This window comes from Phacochoerus africanus, chromosome 1, assembly GCF_016906955.1.
Source record: "Phacochoerus africanus isolate WHEZ1 chromosome 1, ROS_Pafr_v1, whole genome shotgun sequence".
NCBI lineage: Eukaryota > Metazoa > Chordata > Mammalia > Artiodactyla > Suidae > Phacochoerus > Phacochoerus africanus.
In genome coordinates, this window is record NC_062544.1 from 105024103 (window position 1) to 105045444 (window position 21342).

General features: G+C 42.8%; 1 protein-coding gene across 3 annotated transcripts in view; it reads left to right on the plus strand.

The window, feature by feature from the left end:
• Positions 1 to 21342, plus strand: part of ENTPD3 (ectonucleoside triphosphate diphosphohydrolase 3) — a 34009-nt gene that overhangs the window by 482 nt on the left and 12185 nt on the right. For all 3 annotated transcript variants that reach the window (XM_047770516.1, XM_047770503.1, XM_047770509.1), the window contains exons 2-5: positions 400 to 451; positions 4481 to 4608; positions 13332 to 13449; positions 20702 to 20852. In XM_047770516.1, the coding sequence (XP_047626472.1) occupies positions 412 to 451; positions 4481 to 4608; positions 13332 to 13449; positions 20702 to 20852 (437 nt within the window). In that variant the 5' untranslated portion in view covers positions 400 to 411. The remainder of the gene's footprint in view (positions 1 to 399; positions 452 to 4480; positions 4609 to 13331; positions 13450 to 20701; positions 20853 to 21342) is intronic.

Consider the following 21342-nt stretch of genomic DNA (forward strand, 5'->3'; position numbering starts at 1 on the left):
AGAAACCTCCCTTGCTGGTGTGCTTTGAAGAACAGCCTTTCCCCTGCCTGTGAATGTTAATAATAGCTGGGAGATTTATTCTGCCCTGGGAGGTGGGGAAATCTGCAGGAGAAGCTTGACTTCTTTTGGGAAATATTTTTTTGAGTTTAAAATTTCAGCAAACTCACTCTTCTTCCTTTCCTTGCATGGTGGGTATGGGGGGGGGGCGGTTGGGGCTGTGTAGAGATCCTAGATAGATCCAGCTTTTGGTCTATCTCAAAAGTTCTAGTTTCATCTGTTCCCCAGATTATTTTCCTTTGGAAGGAGTGAAGTGGGTTTGTGTTTTAATACAAGTGCAAGTTTTGGGAACTTAAGTCAGGGGCCACGACACGCTCTCATTCAGTGTTCTCTCACCTGCAGCTGGAAGAAGAGATGTTCACAGTCCTGACCCGCCAACCCTGTGAGCAAGCAGGTTAGTACTGCTCAGCAGGCAGCAAGTGTGATTTTGTGGCATCACATGAAAATCCCAGCTTCAGCCCACAGCTCTTCACCCACGTCTCCTGCTAATGTTGGCTTAACCTCTTTGGTGTGCGACTCAGTCGCTCACTGGGCTTTCACCACCATTCCACAGATAAAAGTAATTCTTTTTGTCAAAGCTACACAAAACAAGGACTAACATGCTTGCTTTGTTTAAATGGTTTTTCCGGTTTGCATAATCCATTAGTTTGGCCCTTGTGGTTTCCCATACCCAGCTGTGTATATGGTCCACTTAAGAATATTGTTGATTTTGTGATGAACTGTGGAGTACTTGGATCTTGCCTCTCTTGCCAGCCAAGCGTTATTGCTGCCACAGCACCTACAGCATCCCCCACCCCCACCATGGGTCTGAGTTGTTACCACTGATACTACGGGTACATGTACAGAAGGTTTTCTTTCCCTCCCTCCCCTCCACTCTCTCTCTCTCTCTCTCTCTCACACACACACACACACACACACACTTCCAAGCCTGCCCTGCCTGCCTGCCTTCCTAAGGAGCACGTTTTAGGTGCTCATGTGGAAGCCCAGAAGGGTCTGGCCTCTCCACTCTTGGGAGGCACCAGGTAATTATAGAGTGTTTGTCTAACCCTAATGACAGCACAGCTCTAGGCTGCATTTCCTAAATGAATGAGACCTGGTCTAGTCCATTTTGCTTTGTGACAGGCTTTTCTGCTAGGGCAAGGGTTTGACTAAGGTAATCATAGCTTTTTACCTGAAAACTGCTGAAGCACGTTGGACTTGAGACCAGCCTCGTGGCTGTGGTTAGCTTATATATGCTTACTTATCACCCACGCTCCGCCTCTAAATTGGGTATTCAAAACACTTTGAAATTTAAACACACATACTGTAACACCACATATTCAGACTAACTTGCTACATTCCTTCCAATTTGGCAGATTAAACCTCTACCTTGTCTTGGGGGGGGATCCCTTAAATCTCTGTAGCTGACACTGGCATACACATTCTTTAAAAGTTGATGCAAAAATTTGCCTTTGTGGATAAACCAGTTCCTGTCTGGGTCATGTCCTTTGATCTGGAATCACAGAAAGTTGATCCAGGACCCCTTCAAAGGCTCTGAAGATCAATTCCACGTTAGCTGGCCTCCCTCCAGTTGCTATGACAAACGATTCTGCAATGAGTAACCTGGTGTATAAGTCATTTGACACACTCGGGGCTAGTTCTGCGGAATACATTCCCAGAAGTGGGAATGCTAGTCAGATGGTATACACATTTGCAATTTTTATTTAGTATTATCAAATTCCTCCCCACTTCACTCCCAGTGACAAAGTAGAAGAAATAAGGTGTTAAATGGCCAACTTTGACATCAGAAAGTGTCTGTGGCAGCATCTATACTGCAAGGTAGTTAGATTGGGATGGCAAGAGTTTGCTGTTCTGAGCTATTGAGACCCACTGCATGACTGACTTTAAGTAGTGAGCATTGTGATGTGATTGAATATTGAGGCTGAATCTAACTCTTATATGGTAATATATACATGCTCTTTTATTTTCTTCCAAGAAAATGTCTCCTAGAAATAATGAAGCAGTTGTAAAGCATAAGTTATGATGATCTAAAAGTAGATATTCTAGAATAGGACAGTATCTACCCTATTGCTGTTCACAGAACTTTCTGTGATGGTGGAAATGCTCCGTAGCTATACCGTCCAGTGGCCGCCACTTGTGGTTACTGAACACTTAAAATGTGGTTAGTGAAGCTGAGGAACTGTTTTTAAATTTTATTTAATTTTAATTAATTTACATTTAAATACCCAATTGGTGAGAGGCATAGCTGGATTCTGAAATCATTGATCTTCCTTTAATGCTAGTGTTTATCGTATTTCAGCCATTTAGTGTCACCGCTTATGTTTATGCTATAACAGTTCTACCAAGACTGTTATTTAGTCAATATTTTAATTAAATGTCTTCTAATCTTTTTTTAAAAAAAACTAGGTATAATTTATATACAATGAAATAATAGATCTTGTGTCCTTAAATTGCATATTCTTGCCTTCTGTCCCTTTTAGAATAGGGACAATTTATAAGAATCCTTTTTTTTTTTTTTTTTTAAAGGAGAAATTGTACCTAAAGAGCAGGCTTACTTTGATTTTCAGTTTTTTCCAAAGGAGTTTTGAAAGTTTGATAAATTTTGACAAATGCACATACTTATATACTCCACAATCCTATTAAGATGTAGGAGCATTTCTATTATCCCAGAAAGCACCATGTGTTCCTTCACAGTGGATCCCTGCCCCAAACCTTCATGCAGTCACTGTTCTGATTTCTGTCATCTGTCTGTTTTAGAACTTCACATAAATGGAATTATTTCAGAAAATTTCTTTCTTTCTTTTCTTTTTTTTAAAATAAATGTATTTGCTACTATTTTACTATGAAGTTTTCATTTACCCACATTAGTTTGTTAAGACTCAAGTAAATATTTGTTCATAACCATGTGGTTATGCAATCAATATTAGTTTAAATTTAACAAATAGAAATAGCCCATTATGATACATTATACATAACTATATAATGTAAATAACTATATAATTATCTTTATTCATAGGCTATATATTTAGTTGAAAACTATTCATATACTACATTTTTTTCTTTTGCTTTAAAATAGGTAGACATAGCTTACACATTATGATTAAAATGTAAATACCAGAGATTACATGACCCCTTTTGGAGGGAACGCCTAAACTGGGGTCTAGTTGCTCTTTTTTTTTTTTTTCCTGCTTTTTAGGGCCTCATCCGCGGCATATAGGAGTTCCCAGGCTAGGGGTCCAACCAGAGCTGCAGCTGCCAGCCTATACTACAGCCACAACAACGCCAGATCTGAGCCACGTCTGTGATCTACACCACAGCTCACAGCAACGCCAGATCCCCTGACCCACTGAGCAGGGCCAGGGATCGGACCTGCATCCTCATGGATACTAGTTGGATTCGTTTCCACAGTGCCACAATGGGAACTCCCTCCTTTTTTTTTTTTCTTTTGGCCATACCCCTGGCATGTGGAAGTTCCCAGGTGAGGGATCAAACTCATGCCCCCACAGCAACCCAAGCCACTGCAGTGACAATGCCAGATCCTTAACCCACTGTACCACGGAGGAACTCCAGGGGTCTAGTTACTTTTCATTTGTGAAGACGTAGGTAAGACCCTATGCCTTCACTACACACACAGGAAAAATGACTAAGGTTGAATTCTGATTGAGAACTGACATATCTTAGAAATTCAAACATGGTACCATTCGCTTGCCCTCAGTCATCATGCACTGAACTTTATAATCATTGACTATATTTAAAATACAATATGGGTTTTTTGTTTGTTTGTTTGTTTGTTTTTTGTCTTTTTAGGGCCACACCCATGGCATATGGAAGCTCCCAGGCTAGGGGTTGAATTACAGCTGCAGCTGTTGGCCTATACCACAGCCACAGCAACACAGAATCTGAGCCCTATCTGTGACCTACACCACATCTCACAGCAACGCCAGATCCTTAACCCACTGAGTGAGGCCAAGGATCTAACCCGCATCTTCATGGATACTAGTCGGGTTCGTTACTGCTGAGCCACGATGGGAACTCCTTAATTTTTTTTATTTATCTGAGATTATTTTTAAATGAAAGGTAATATCACATGTTTTAATAGAAAGGTCATATTTTTCAAATCCACATTGAAACAAATGTTATTGTAAATCATCTTAGGGATGACCAATAATATGCATGATATGCCGTAGGAAATACCAGAGAACTAAATCATGGCATTCCCTCCGTGCAAACACTGTTTTAGTCCACTCTTTGGAGGAAAGATAAATGGGTGTTGGAGCCCACTTGCTGCTCTGCACTAAAAGTATGGGTCTCACTAAAGCCAGAGGAAGTGACTTAAGTATGCAGCTATATCCCCAGTCCACCAATTCTACAAAGAAGGCCAGGCCCTGTTCCTGACTCCCCCTCATGTGTCTTCCCATTTTAGGCTTCAAGGCCCTCTCCCGAACTTCAGCCATCATCGCCTTGGTGGTCTTGCTTTTGAGCATTGCGGTGCTTGTGGCAATTACACTCATCCAGATTCATCAGAGGGAGGTCCTCCTTCCAGGAATGAAGGTAAGCATGAAGAAGCTGGCATTGAAAGGAAGAAATGGACTCTGACATCGATGATTCATGAGGTACAAGAGAAGAAAATTATTTCCTCTTGCCTCCAGCTGGAACCAGGGGAAGGTGGGATAAGACCCAAGGGAGAAAGACTGGACATGCTGGGTTTGTGATGTTTGAAGTGACAGATTGATAGTGGTGACACCTTGTCCTAGGACTGTGTGGTCTTGCTTTGACTTCTGACTGTTGGAAACAAAGCTAGACTTCGTAGCCAAGAATTATAAATGGTTACCAAAGATTTACCAGCTTGTCAGTTCCGCTAGACCACACAGCCCTGCACATGAGTGGAGACTAGAAGACCCGGGCTCTTCTCTTGGCCTTAATGTGGGTGAACAAAAATCAAAGACTTGAATGGTCTCCTTGAGCTGTGTTGTGCTGCCTCTCTTGAGTCTCAAAGTATGCCATGATCCCTCTGACTCTTCCCCCAGAAAAGTTACTCAGGTCCTTATGCTAAGTTCCAGAGGCCTCTCTCAGCCCTTGGTAAGCCCATCTCCAAATGGATGGTCTCTGGTAGACTGAAAACTGTATGAATCTCTTCAGTCTTAGCTGTAAGAATGATGGGAAGTGATCTCACTGAAGACTGTTAAATGAAGGGTAAAGAGAGTCAGCGAATCCTTTAGCCATTTTGGGTAGAAGTCAGCTAACTTGCTCTGTAAATGGCTGAACAGTACACATTTTAGGCTTTGAGAGCTATTTATAGTCTCTGTTGCATATCTTCTTTTGTTTTTCTCTTCCTGTGACTCTTCAAAAATATGAAAACCTCTCTTAGCCAGAGGGCCATAGAAGCCAAGTAATTCAACTATATTATTTGAATCTCATTTAGTATTTTTCCTTGACCTCAGACTCCTTTCTACATCCTCATGCTGTTAAGGACTGTTCCAAGGCTATATTTGAAACAGGTTTTTAAAAGATAAAAAAGAAACTAATATTACGTTAGCTCTGTGGGTAATTTTGATCTACCATCCTGAGTCCACTTTTCTAAAGGATTAAAGTAAAATCTTTTCTAGATAATGGAGCCTGGTTCTTTTATAAGATATTTTACTTAAGAATCTCAGCCCCCCCCCCATATGAATAGCATGAATAAAAAAGAGCCTTATGTAAACATCCAATGGTGAGAGGAAAACAAATTATCTGATTGTCTAATGACATTAGCTAAGGCCTAGAGAAGCTTTTTTCCCCCAAGCTCCAGGCATTGCCTTCTTCTATAAACTATATAAAGTCAGGATTGCAACTACCTCCTTATACTTTGTAAATTGCTATTCAGTTGAGTGAGCATTTTTCCCTGAACTACTCATTGAACCTTTGTGCCAACTGGAAGTTGGACAAGCACTGTCACCACCATTTTGCAAGTGAGGAAACATAGGTTTGGCCAGTAGATGGCAGGAACAGAACTGAAACCCAGGAGCTTCTGTTGTGGCTCAGCAGGTTAATGACCCACTATTGTCTCTGTGAGGATTTGGGTTTGATCCTGGGCCTCGCTCAGTGGGTTAAGGATCTGGCATTGCCACAAACTGTGGCCTAATTCCCAGGTGTGGCTTGGATCCAGTGTGGCTGTAGCTGTGGCGTAGGCCAGCAGCTGCAGTTCAGATTTGACCCCTAGCCTGCAGCCATTAAAACAAACAAACAAACAAACAAAAACCCGAAACCCTGTCCCTCCCACTCCCACAGCCAGGGCTCTTTCCTTTTCTTTTCTTTCTTTTTCTTTTTTTTTTTTTTTTTTTTGGCTTTTTAGGGATGCACCCATGGCATATGGAGGTTCTCAGGCTAAGGGCTGAATAGGAGCTGTAGCTGCCGGCCTACACCACAACCACAGGACACCACAGCTCATGGCAATGCTGGATCCTTAACCCACTGAGTGAGGCCAGGAATGGAACCCTCATCCTCATGGATACTAGTTGGGTTCATTAACCACTGAGTCACAACGAGAACTCTAGGGCTCTTCTCACTTACTTCCCACCTCTCCTTGATCCTAAGTTCTGAATGGGGGACTCAGGAGGAGACAGTGGCCTCTGATGGGAGAACACATCTTCCTCTGCACAGGAGGGAAGGTAGGGAGGATGGGTGCAGATGCAGGAAGTTTTGCTGAATGGGGGGAGGGACATGCCCCCAATTGGTACTGCTCTTAGGCCCCAGCAGCCATTCTTAGACTCTAATACTATCCTTAGACCCCATAAATCAAAGGAACCAGCTCTAGCTGCACTCCAGGTACATCTCTCCAGGGGACAAGGGAATGTGCCCAGTGACAGCCATGCTTCCCCTTCGAGAGGTGCCTGGGACCCCAGAATCCAGCTTCTGTGTGGGCCTCCACCTGAGGGCAGACCTTACCACTGGTCTTAGGGGTAGAAAGGGGCAGCTGCTTACAGGGAGAGTACACAGAGCATGGATGTGGGATCAAAACTAGCCCAACTTATACAGTCAACATACAGGTTCATGAGGCTGTTGACTCTGTGAATTTGCCCAGGGTGGGAAGAGGATAGGTTGGAGGCAGGCCAGGCCAGGAGTCTTCATTTATAAAACTTTCCCTCGGGCCCTTTGAAAGTTAAGATGGGCTAGTTAGGACAGTTGCCAGCTGCTGGCTTCCAGGTGTTTGGAAAAGGGAGAGGCAAGTCCTCTGTTTGTACTGGAGGGACATGGAAGAATTAGATAGAAGACTTGAAGAGTAAACCAAGTAGAGAATGGTGGATCCCAGGGTAATATGGAGGGAACTGTTGAAGGAGGAGATCACACATGTTTAATGCTACTGTGTCAGGTGGGTTCCCCTAGTCAAAGATGCACGTGTGAGATGGTCATCTGGGGGTGACCCCAGGAAACCCTATGGGGGATGGGGGAAGTGGGATGGATGGGAAGGCAGCCAATGGCGGGGCTGTTACCCAGTACCACTGTAGACAGCTGGGGCTGTCCTGCTGGGGATCTCTGGGAGCCAATACAGAACTCACCTCAGGGATGTCCTCTACCGTGGGCATACAGAACACCTGCCTCACAGTCATCCCACTCAAGGGCATGTTTACACACAAGCTTCCATTAGTCATTGGTTGAGGGCTGCTTCCTGAGGGACTCTCTAGTATTTCTGGTATGTTGTGGGCTCGGTGAGGTTAGGCCACTGGAGAAAGTCTTCAGGCAGGTAGAAAGTGCATAGTTGGACAGCACGGTGGTAAGCTCTAAGGGCTTGTGGGCAGGGAACCCTCAGTGACTATTCCACATAGACAGATTATTATTACTCCCATTTTGAAGATGAAAAACAGAGGAACAGACAGGGCAAATAGCTTCCTGCAGTTACATAGACTGGAAAGAGTAGAACTGGCATAGAAGGAAGAAAAGAGAGCAGAGAACATTGTTCTTAGGACATGGTTTGGAAGGACCAGTAGACACACCCTCACTAATTAGCATTCAGTTCAGAGAGAGGATTTTTATTTTTATTTTTTTGCTTTTTAGGGCTGCACCCACATCATATGGAAGTTCCTAGGCTAGGGGTTGAATCAGAGCTGTAGCTGCTGGCCTATGCCACAGCCACAGCAAGACCAGATCTGAGCCACATTTGCAACCTACACCACAGCTCACAGCAACACAGAATCCTTAACCTACTGAGCAAGGCCAGGGCTCGAACCTGCATCCTCATGGATCCTAGTTGGGTTCATTAACTGCTTAGCCATGAAGGGAACTCTGGAGAGGGGATTTTTAATCTCTCCAGAATCTTGGTGTCAGGCCCCAGCTGTAGGGAACAGAAAGTTGTATAACATTGGAATATTGGCTCAGAAGTCCCATTCTACTTCACCAAATGGGTTAGATGTAAGAAAATATAGATGTTCTAGACCAACTGAACCAGGAGCAGAATGACAGCTCAGAAGGGGGCATTCCACATGCTTTTCTCAGGGTGTCCAGAGACCTATCCTTTTGTTTTGCAGTGTGTACTAGGGGCCGGAAGGGCAAGTGGAGGTGGACGTGAGTGAATATAAGGGCTTTTTCACTGTTTATGTTTCATATCTGGAGCTTTGTTTTGCCTTTGTGTGCAAGTGACAGTTGTTTTAGAGGGGCCAGCTCCCCAGTGGCCTATCTGGAGGGCCCTGGATTGGAATGCTCCTCAAGACCCACATGAAAGGTCATCATATATGGCTATTAAATCCAGCACTGGCTTATTTCACCTTTGTTTATCTTGGCTTACCTAACTTGGTTTATCTGAGTTTAAAAGGAGAACTGTTAAAACTTAGCCAAGGGTAGAAATATCCTCAATGCCTTTTTCATTGTTACTGATCTGACCTGCTCTATCAGCTTGAAAAGTAAACATCAGGATGTCACTCAGACCTCCCCCTTCCTCCACGCTTTATTGTCGTTAAGTCCAGGATCTTCCTCTTTAGGTTTCACTCTCCGAATCTCTGTCACAATTGTTTAGAAGCCCTGGAACTTCTCAGTCCCACCTGATCAATACCCCACTGCCATTGCCACAACAGCCACAGGGTGTCACTGCTGAAGAGGGGCCTGCAGAGCCCTCCTGTTTCGGGAACACAGCTTTTATGCCATGATCTGTTCAGGTCACATTAGATATCCACATTGGGTCACATGCTTGGCCATTACTCTCCAAAGTACAACTACTGGGCCAGGCTGTGTTAAAACCATTTCCTTCCAACACTCATCCATTCTCAGTCATCAGTCTGATCTCTGGTGCCTTGTAGCCCACCCTGGTTCACCCTTTGAAGAATAAGAGCTGGGTAGTTGTTTTCTTCCTTTCTGGAAAGCCCCAGCTGCTTATTCAAATTGGCCTTTCTCCTCTCCAGCCAGATCTGCATACCACTTAACTAAGAGTTTGCTTTTAAGAGACTTTTGTCTAGACAAAGAAAGTCTGCCGTACATACTGGGTACCTTCTTACTAAATAGTCACCCCGTTAAGACTTGGTTTCCTTGAAACTCAGTGAAAGCATGGGGGATATAAGTACAGGTTTGAGACTCAGGCTTGATCCCAAGTCTGTGACTCTGGTTAACTATTTACCTGTATGAGCCAGTTTCTCCATCTGTCAAGAAGAGGTGATGATAGGAGTTCCTGTCATGGTGCAGAGGAAAAGAATCTGACTAGGATCCATGAGGATGCAGGTTCGATCCCGGGCCTTGCTCCATGGGTTAAGGATCTGGTGCTGCTGTGAGCTGTGGTGTAGGGTCACAGACATGGCTCAGATCCTGTGTTGCTGTGGCTGTGGCTGTGGCTGTGGCTGTGGCTGGCAGCTATAGCTCTGATTGGATCCCTAGCATAGGAACCTCCAGATGCAGCAGGGGCAGCCCTAAAAAGCCAAAAAAAAAAAAAAAGTCACTAAAAAAAAAGAGAGATGATAATACTTCCCTTATAAATGCAACACTAAAGCCCTTTGTGCAGTGTCTGGCATATTATAAGTGTTCAACAAATGTTTATTAATACAACTTATTATTACTTATTATAGTAATAATAATGATAATGATAATAGCAATGAACACATTTAGAATGGATAAAGAAGATCTGGTACATATATACAATGGAATATTGCTCAGCCATTAAAAGAAAGAAAGAATGCCATTTGCAGCAACATGGATGAACCTAGAGATGATCATACTAAGTGAAGTAAATTAGAGAAAAACAACTATCATATGACGTCGCTTATATGTGGAGTCTAAAAAAGTGAGAGGAATGAACTTATTTATAAAATAGAAACAGGCTCACAGACTTTGAAAACAAACTTATGGTTACCAAAAGAGAAAGGTATGGGGGAAAGATAAATTTGGAGGTTGGGATTAACATATATACACTACTACATATAAAATAGGTAGTCAACAAGAACCTACTATATAGCTACAGGGAACTCTGCTCAATATTCTATAAGAACCTTTATGGGAAAAGAATCTGAAAAAGAATATATGTATTATGTGTAACTAAATCAATTTGTTGTATACCTGAAACTAATACAACATTATAAATCAACTATACTTCAGTTTAAAATTTTTAAATAATAATGATAAATACATCTTAGAAAGCTGATCTTATGACCTTTGCTTTTGCTTTTGCTAGAAGCTCACACAGTCCTTGAGTTTTGGACCACAGGGTTTGAAGACTCTTTCCTTTCACTTGACCCAGTAAGTGTGTCTTTAGTTCCACATTCAAGCCATGTTTTTTTTTTTTTTTCTGACACTGCATTAAACAGAGGGTGACTTAACGGCATTTCATCCAAACATTACCCACTTAGTTGAACTTGAGGAAATTCATTCTCCTCTCTCCTCTCCCTCTATGGAACCACATTAAGTTGTACTGCTCTAGGCAAATGAGCTCTGAAAACTGATTAAAGACCAATTTTTCCATTTTTGAAAATACCAATGAACTATGATGGGGTGGGAGTGGATCATGTCAGTGAGAAGTAAGATTGGGCCTCAAGGCTACCCCTGTAGGCACATGAGCAGGTGCCTGAGGGGCCTCCATTTCTCCAGGCTCAGAGTACAGTCTCTGGCTGCACCCATTCTGGTCAAAATTGAATCCTATTTTTCTGGAGTTACAAATACAAATGGACTTTCTTCCTTCTTTCTGGTCTTGGCCCAGCAGCTCCGAGCATTCTTCATGAAAGGTTGGAATAAAGAAGCTTGGAGACAGGCAGGCACCCTCTAGAGTAGCTGCTGTTCTCCTCTTATCAGCATCAGGCCTGGAGGGGCTGTGGAGGGGGTGGTGGGAAGGTCAGCAGCAGAGGAAGGGAAGAAAACAGACTGCTACAGAGGCTCAGACCTCTGGAGTACCTGGTGTCCTTCAGTTTCAACTTGTGCTTTAATCTCACAGTGAGCCTCTGCCTGGAACAGACTGTGGACAATGCCTCCCTTGTGCAACATGGGGGGTGTCATGTCAGGATCCCAGGCAACATGCATCAGGATGAAAAGCTAGGTACAGAGGCTGTCCAAGTTCAAATACCAATGTACACAGGATATTCTATCTTAATAGCATGAAGAAGCTAGAGCAACATTTTTTTTTTAATTTGGTCCTGTTTCAAATGAAGCAAGCATTTGTGATAGAAAGTTCAGAATCAGGGGATGGGTAAAATCAATTATTGTATATCTCACAGTGATTGTGATGAATGTCCTAAAAATCATGATATCAGGAGTTCCCATTGTGGCTCAGTGGAAAACAAGTCTAACCGGCATCCATGAGTACACAGATTCAATCCCTAGCCTTGTTCAGTGGGTTAAGGAGCTGGCATTGCTGTGAGCTGTTGTGTAGGTTGCAGAAGCAGCTTGGATCTAGTATCACTGTGGTTGTGGCATAGGCCAGTGGCTACAGCTCTGATTCAACCCGTTGCCTGGGAAACTCCATGTGCTGTTGGTAGGCCCTAAAAAGAAAAAAAAAAAAATCATGATGTCAGTATTTTTACTGATAGGGAGAGATGTTCATAATACACTTTTTAAGTAAGAAAAGAACATTGGAGATGATTATGTGCATTGTAATTCTGTGTTGATTTAAAAACATGTTTAAACATATATGTGTCTACGTAGCTGTATGCACGTAGTATTATTTGTTTTTCTTTCCTCTTTTTCTTGCTTGGTAATTTTATTTATTTTACTTCACTGATTTTTCTAGAGAGCCTGTATTTATTGAGCAGCTACTAAGCATCAGGCAGATGGTCTCCTCTTTACTTCTGAAAGGAAGTTGTCTGAAGATGAGGGAACCCAGAGAAGCTAGACCTTCTACCCAGTATCATAAAAGTGGAAATTCATCCAATTTGACCTCTAGAACCCAATGTTATCTTCCCTCCCTCAGGCGAGGCTAACTAAATGGTGGGTGAATTGGGGAAAAGCTGCCACCCAGAAGCCTCTGATGCCCTGAGCTGACTTCAGGCCCAACCGTATACTGACCCAGGTCAGCATAACTCACTCCAGTGCCCCCAGGCTACTAATGCAGACTCCTTCCTGTACAGGTCCAGGCGAAGCTCCCCAGTACCTGCCTCAAGCTGGGTGAGATGGCCAGCAACACCAACCTCCTGCCATTTGTTCACACATGTGTCACCAAAGTGGGATAATATGTCAACATTCATTAGCACTTTGGTTTCTTCCCCCTTAAGTGGGAATACTTTCATTCTGAAGGCTTATGCAGGTATCAGTGTGTCTCTCCTTTGTGAGAAGTTTGTACCGATGGTTTCCTTTTGGTTGTTTATTCCCAGGCTGCTAGGCCTGGAAGTTTGGAGAATAGAGGGTAGCAGGTGGCTGACTATTCATTTTCCTCCTGAGACCCCAGGTGGCTTCTGTTCCCCCACGGCAAGTCTGGATGAGGAAGAATCAGGAGAATGTCTTTGCATGAAGGATGCCTGGGGTATTCATTTTCAACCTTGGCTGCATATTAGGATCAACAAGGAAGTTTTAAAAACTGGTGGTGCCAAAGATTCTGATTTAATGGGTCTTGGATATAGCCTTGGCATTGGGAGTTTCAAAATTTCCCCAAGTGAGTCTAAGGTGTGTCTAAGTCCAAGAATTGTGGCCTAGAACACTTGACCCACCTCCCTCCAAAATTCATGGAGGTAAAGTTGGTTTGGAGAAAACAGTTTTTTCTTCCTGGTCAGCTCCTGCCTAAATGAAGAAGTGTGGGTTAAGCTCTTGGGAGGAGTCAGGGTTCTCAGTAGCCCCCTGGGAAAAGGGATCCTCAGAGATGTTGAGCCTATTTCTGACTCTCCCTCCCCTCTTTTACACAGTATGGAATAGTGCTTGATGCTGGGTCTTCCAGAACCACAGTCTACGTGTATCAGTGGCCAGCAGAGAAGGAGAATAATACTGGAGTGGTCAGTCAGACCTTCAAATGCAGTGTAAAAGGTAAGGCCAAGAGAAGCATGGGAGTGTCCCAAGGTCTTTCAGAGGCCTGCAGGGATCCTGAGAGGCTGCCTGGAGGCAGAGACTGAGCATCGGGCTTGGTATCAGGGAAATATGAGACCTCCTGTTAGTGCTACTACTTATCAGTGCAGTGACCTTAGGCCAGTTCTTTGCTTTTCTGGGTTTCAGATGTCTCATCTATAAAATGGGAGAGGAGCTCAAAAACTGTGGATGGTGTTAGCTTCTACCCAGATGCATTTTCATGAATGCTGGTGGACCCAACACTCCTGGGTCTGAATCACTTACAGTAATAGCTGTAGCCTTGAGTATCAGCATTTTCTCACACTGGTTCTTTGAGTCCCAATTTGCTCAGGATGATTTAAAAAGGGCCAGATGGTACATGCTCCCACAGTGGGTTGTGTTACAGAAAGGGAACCCTGAGATTAGTGAGTCTGAAACATTTATAAAGGGCACCTGCCTTTTGCTCTGGAGGGAAACCCTATCTGTATCTTCCAAGCCTGTTTGTTATGCAAATATCCTTGAAAAGATAATCCAGAACAAAGGCAGTCATTGCCTCTTGTCACAAGACATGCAGAAACAGGAGAAACTCATGGAAAATTGTATACCAATAGGCTGTGTATGTCGGTAAGGAGGTATCACGTAGAGAGAGGTAGACAGGGGTGGACGGTAAAAATGTAAGAATATCTTAGGTCACAGGCTGGTTAAAGAAGGTGGTGAACTCTCTTTGACCGGTGAGCTGCCAACCCTTGAAACAGAACTTTATCAGCATCTTTAATGACTCTCCATACACTCCCTGCCTCTGCCACAACATATCCTGAATGTTAGGTTTACTGTTTGCTTGTTCATCTTTATGATTGTGTCCTTGGGCATTTAGTTTTTCCTGTTTTTGAAAATGAAATCAAGCACATACTTATAATTGAAACTGAACATTTACTCTTCTGTAATGTATTTTGTTCACTACCACTAGGTGTTTAAAATTCATCTATGTTGTTATGAGTTGCAGTATCTCATTTATTTTTCCCTGTTGATGGATATTTGTATTTCCCCAGTAACTAATAATGTTAAGTATCTCTGCATATATTTATGACTATTTCTGTCTCTGTGAAATGCCTCTTCATGTCTTTTGCTCATTTTTGTATTGAATTGCTTGACTTTTTCCTACTGTGTCATAGGAATTCTTTATATATATTCTGAATATGAATGCTTTGCTAATATTATTATAATATTGTTGCTAATACCCTCTCACAGTTTATGGTTTGTCTTTTTAGTTTCTTCATAATATTCTTGGTCTGCTATATGTAAAGCAGGTAGAAAATGCCTGGCATACAGTGGGCACTCAATAAGTGTTAGCTATTATTAATCATGGGGCACCACACTTTAGAGCTCCCAGTGGATATCCTTGCCAAAAGTTTACTATCACCCAGTTTTAAGATCTGTTTTTACCCCCCAGGACGGCAGTTCAGCCAAGTCAGTCTTGATGGCTTCTGACTGTATGGAGAGGTGGCACTTTCATGGGGAGGGACATAGGCAGTCTCTCAGGGGAAGGGGCCCTTGGCCCATCCTGGATGTGATTTAGGGGAGAGGCAGGGTCATGGAGCCTACACTATACCCATAATTGGATCTTCCCTTTGATCACAGTAGCCTCAGGGATCCATATATACTCAGAATGACCAGAAGACCACAAACTGCAGCTCAAGTTAAAGTCTGGCAAGTGTCACCCCCTCGAGGACATGTGGCTTAGCCAAGCATAATTTGGGCTTTTAGTTTCTCAGTTGCAAACTTTCTCAGGTCTCCCCTTCCTTGGCCAGTTTGAGGAAGTAATGAATGCTTGCTTTCCCAGTGGCATTTCTTGGATTTCTGGGTCCCTAAAAATGTCTTTCTTGGGGGTCTCTGGTGAGTATTTGTCCTCAGGTGCTGCTGTTTTCCATGAGTTCACTGGGTGCTGCCTTAGTTGCTGGTCCCCACGCTGGTGTCTGTAGAGCTGGCTGCTTGCTGTAAAGCCATTCTCTGGCTGGCACTGTTTCCTTGCCTGGCCTTCATATCTTTCACAGGGTGCAGGACTCGTGCTTACTGCTGCCTTCTCCCACAAGCAACATTCATGTTTTCCCTTTAAACCAGCAGTTAAAAATTCTTTAAACTCTACTGGAGAGTAAACTTGAACACCTCCTCCATGGCAATATCTTCAAGAGTTGCTCTAGGGACTAGGCCACTACGGTGTTAAAAAGCATCCTTTGCTTAAACACATGCCTTTTGCTTCTGTCCACCTCAAATAAGTCCTATACCATCTGTTCAACACTTTAAAATTCCTAGACTGGAATAGCACTTTTAGCTCTTTTCTTTTTTTCCTTTGGAGCATGGGGAAGTTCTGGGGCCAGGGATCGAACTGTGACACAGCAGCAACCTGGACCACAGCAGAGACAATGTTGGATCCCCAACCCACTAAACTGCCAGGGAACTCCTTTAATGCTTTTCTTGGGGTTGTGAGTCCCAGTATCCCATAAGCCTATGAACCCAATCTCCTTTTCCATCTGAGAAGCTTAAGAAACCTTATGAAAATAGGCCCTCAAGGGACATGCTCCGATACTCCACATTTCAGCATTCTAGCTGGGCTTCTAACCAGTCCCTCTCCACAGACCAGCTCTGCAGAATATATTTTGTTTGCTCTAGATTGGACTACACAATCCCCTTACTATAGTGTTATGAGCTGATTTGAAAATCTCATTGATTGCTTGCTTCATTTATGTATTTAATAAATATTTATTGGGTGCCTGCTGTTTGCCAGTGCTGTTCTTAACACTGGGAATTCTAAAATAAACAATATACAAAGCTTCTGCTGTTACAGAACTTATGAATGATGGAGAGACAATAAATAAATGGGTATAAGATGTCTGGGAGACATGCTTGAAGAGAAACCAAACCAGGTAGATAGGTAGAGAGTGATCATGCTATTTTAGACAGTATCATCAAGAGAGAGCAAAGAAGGAGAGAGCAAGCAGAGACAAAAGTGAGATGAGAGGGTGAACTGTACATATGTTTGAGGGGAAAACAAGCTGAGCAGAGGGCATAGCAAGAGAAAAGGCCAAAGGTGGCAGCTGCTCAGCTTTTTCTAGGAAAAGCAAAGGGACCAATGTGGCTGGGGCAAAATGAGTAAGAGGAACAAAGGTAAGAAATGAAGACAAAGCCGTCCCTAAGGCTGGCTCATGGAGGGCCTTGAGATGCGGTAAGGGGGTTGACTTTTACTCTAATGAATTTTTTTCAAACTATATTGGGAAGCCATTAGAAGATTCTGACAAGGGAACTAACACAATATGACATGATTTTAACACGTCCCTTTGCCAATACAGAACACATACCCAAGAGATTAAGATTAACCAGGGTTTTTAGAGCAGTGGAGAAGGGAAATGACATTATGGCGGTTTGGCCTAGACTGATGCTTCTCAACACGGGGCAGTTTTGCCCCCCAGGGAACATTTGTCAATGGCTGGGAAAGTTTAGATTGTACAACTGGGTTTGGCAGTGCTGCTGGCATCTAGTGGTAGAGGACAGGGATGCTGCTAACCATTGCACAACACATAGGACAGCCCCCCACAACAAAGAATTATCCAGCCCCCAACATCAGTAGTACTGAGGCTGAGAACCTCTGACTGAGAATAGTTCTGGGGAATAGGGTGAGAAATACTCAAATTTAAGAGGTATTTTGAAAGAAGAACCAACAAGGTTTTATGATAGAGCAAATGTGTCATCTAAATTGATGGTGTCTGAGCATCAGTTCTGACCCAAGTAACTGTGTACATGAAGGTTCCATCTCCTAGGAGTGGGCAACACTAGGGGTGGAATTGGTTGGGGACATGGCAGGGATTATGGAATTTGGATTTGGACATATTAAGTTGGAGATAACTATAAATCTTCTAAGTCAGGGACAGCAAGTTTTTTCTGGAAAGAGCTAAAGGATAAATATTTTTCACTTGTTGGCCATATGGTCTCTGCTGTAACCATTCAACTCTCCTACTTTAGCATGAAAAAAAGCCATAAATGATATGCAGAAAAACTAGAATGTATGTACTTCAAGAAAACCTTATCTCTTTTGTACATGCCTAATGGGATTATACCCTACAGACAAAAGGAACTTTAAAAAATCTGGAAGTTCCCCTTCGGTGCAGCAGGTTAAGGATCTGGCATTGCCACAGCTGTGGCGCATGTTGCAACTGTGGCATGGGTTTGACCCCTGGTCTAGGAACTTCCACATGCCACAGTGTGGCCAAAAAAAGAAAGGGGAGGGGACTTTTAAAAAATCTTGGAGGGAGTTCCCGTTGTGGCGCAGTGGTTAATGAATCCGATTAGGAACCATGAGGTTGTGGGTTGGATCCCTGCCCTTGCTCAGTGGGTTAACGATCCTGATCCGGGCATTGCCGTAAGCTGTGGTGTAGGTCGCAGACGCGGCTAGGATCCTGCGTTGCTGTGGCTCTAGCGTAGGCTGGCAGCTACAGCTTCGATTCAACCCCTAGCCTGTGAACCTCCATATGCCACGGATGCGGCCCTAAAAGACAAAAGACAAAAAAATAATAATAATCTTAAACTTTTCAATAATCCTACATTGGTGGTAGTGCTGGTATTGTCATTGTCATACTGGGACTGTTATGTGTGGATTGTGAAATAAAGCAAATGAGTCATTAAGTTGGAGGTGCTGGGAAATAGGATTTTTTAGCATAGGAAAAGGAAGATAAAGATATGAGCAGTGAATTCAAGGAAGAAAACTGTAGCTGTGAATGAGAAATACCACTATGTATGATGTATTTTCTCTTGAAATTAACTTTTCCCTAGGTGTGTCCTCTGGAAAGGCTTACAGTGAGCACCCTAGCTTCCAAATTTTGGATGCTAAATTCCACTACTCAATAAAAAAAAAAAAAAAAAAGGATTTCTTGAAGAAATGGCAGATTCCAGATCTGGGACAGGAAGTGTATAAGGTCATTGATATGTCTTATATCAGAAAGCAGAGAAGTTCTTAAAGGTTTCTGGGATCATGTCAAAAGGACTCAGCAGCCAAATTGAAGAGCTCCCCTGGACAAAGATGGGCCATCAATAATAACTGGGAGTTCCCATTGTGGCTCAGTGGATTAAGGACCAACACTGTCTTTTTGAGGAGGCAGATTCAATCCCTGGCCTCACTCAGTGGGTTAAGGATCCAGTGTTGCCAGAAGCTGTGGCATCGGTCTCAGATGTGGCTGGGTTCCAGTATTACTGTGGCTGTGGCATAGACTGCAGCTGCAGCTTCCATTTGAGCCCTGGTCCAGGAACTTCCATATGCCCCAGGTGTGGCCATAAAAAGAAAAAAAAAAAAGCATGATAACTGCAGTGAACTGAAGCATATCTAATATATCTTTAAATTCATATGTTCTTCAAGATCCAAAACTAACAAAAAACCAAAATCCCTCATTGGTTAAATTAGGAAGATACTGGAGATGTGATCTATATATATATATATTTTTGTCTTTTGTTGTTGTTATTGTTGTTGTTGTTGCTATTTCTTGGGCCGCTCCCGCGGCATATGGAGATTCCCAGGCTAGGGGTTGAATCGGAGCTGTAGCCACCGGCCTACGCCAGAGCCACAGCAACGCGGGATCCGAGCCGCATCTGCAACCTACACCACAGCTCACGGCAACGCCGGATCGTTAACCCACTGAGCAAGGGCAGGGACCGAACCCGCAACCTCATAGTTCCTAGTCGGATTCGTTAACCACTGCGCCACGACGGGAACTCCTGATCTATATTTTTTAAGCTTATAAATCAAGGGCAAGTATCAAGCACTCATCCTGCCTTCCCTGTACAAACTGTATTCTAGGGTAGCCAAACGGTTAATGATGGGGAAGTTTTCCTCTTATAAAAACATTTCACAGAATAGAAACAGACCCACAGACTTTGAAAAATTTATTGTTACAAAGGGGCCAGGTCCAGGGTGGACTGGGGGTTTGGGATGGAAATGTTCTAAAATTAGGTTGTAATGATGGTTGTACAACGATAAACACAGTAAAGTTAGTTGAATTTTTTTTAAAAAAGCATTTTAGGTAAAAAGTGATGCAAGAAGATGGAAATAAAATATCACCATTTCATAAACCCTAGTGGATCTAAGCAGTGATCTCTGATGCCTGTTAACAGCATACAGAGAAAAACAACCAGACACTTATTGGAAGTGCACATTAATCCCTATAAATTACTCTTTCTGAAAAATTCACACCTGAATCTGATTAAGCCTCTGAATTCAGTTGCCAACTTATAGGAAAAAAAAAAACAAAACTGGGACCAAATAACATTAAATGAAGCATGGGGATGCAATCAACAAATTCTAGGCTGTGGGAAACTCTATAAGGCAAATGAAATTTCAAGGAAAAAAATTTAAGTATGAAGAAAAAAATGGAAAGGGAAGGCAGAATTTATATATTAAAAGAGACTTAAGGAGTTCCCTTGTGGTGCAGTGGGTTAAGGATCCAGTGTTGTCACTGTAGTGGCCCAGGTCACTGCTGTGGTGGCATGGGTTCAGTCTCTGGCCTGAGAACTTCCATATGCCATAGGAGTGGCCAAAAAAAAAAAAAAAAAAAAAGAGAGAGAGAGAGAGTGATTTAAAAGACATATCAACCAATTATAATGGATGGTATTTTGATTCTAGTTCGAACAATCTAGATAGAAATGAGGCGGTGAGAAGGAGAGAAAAAATACGAATATGGAGGGTGCATGGGATTTGTTACACTCTTTTCCATACTTTTATTTATATTTCAAATTCCCATAATGAGAATTTTTGTTTGTTTGCTTGTTTTTAGGGACACACCTGCTGCATATGGAAGTTCCCGGGCTAGGGATTGAATCAGAGCTGCAACTGTCAGCCTATGCCACAGCCACAACGATGCCATATACTTAACCCACTGAACAAGGCCAGGGGTCAAACCCACATCCTCATAGATACTAGTCAGGTTTGTTAGCACTGAGCCACAGTGGGAACTCCCATAATGAGAACTTTTTTAAAGTAGGACTTGGGTCATTTTTTTCACCTTTGAAATACCTCCTTCCCTACTTTGGGAGTTGACTCATTGGTGTGACCACATGGCACTTAACACATACACCTGTTTTCAACCCTCTACTAAAACCCAATAATTTCCAAAGCTGATTTGTTTTGTATTTAAAAGTTGTACCACTCTTGTTGTTTCCTGGGAATGCTATGAAGTGCAGACTGCTTGCTTTTCAGGCTCTGGGATCTCTAGCTATGCGGAAAACCCCCAGGATGTCCCCAAAGCCTTTGAGGATTGCATGCAAAAAGTCAAAGGGCAGATTCCAGCCCACCTCCATGGATCCACCTGCATTTACCTTGGGGCCACGGCTGGAATGCGCTTGCTGAGGTAAGGGCTAGAATGGCATTGAAGGAGCCTGTTGGAACCAAATAGCCTGGAATGTGTTGAACCTTTCTATGACTATAACTCTATTTCTGGGAATAAGTCCAAAAGAAAGAAGCCCATATTCTGCCATAAATTCAGGCTTTAAAAATTAGGAAATGTTTAGTCTTTATTTTAATACTCAGAAATCAACGGTTCTAAAATTGATTCCCTTTCCCTTGGTGATTTTACTGAGAACTCTGAAAAAATGGAAAGGAACATAAAATCTACTTGAGACATAGACCTCTAGTTTTTACAAAAAGTAAAAGTAACCCTAACCCTAACCCTAACCCTAACCCTAACCCTTTTACTCTTTTACAAAAAGTAAAAACTGGTTTTGACCCCCTGGTATTTTGACACCTATGCACAACCAGTTCCACTAAGTTCAACCCACTCTATTACTAAGCTGTGTAGCTTCCATTCATGTACAAAATGTCACTGAGATCTGATTTCAAAT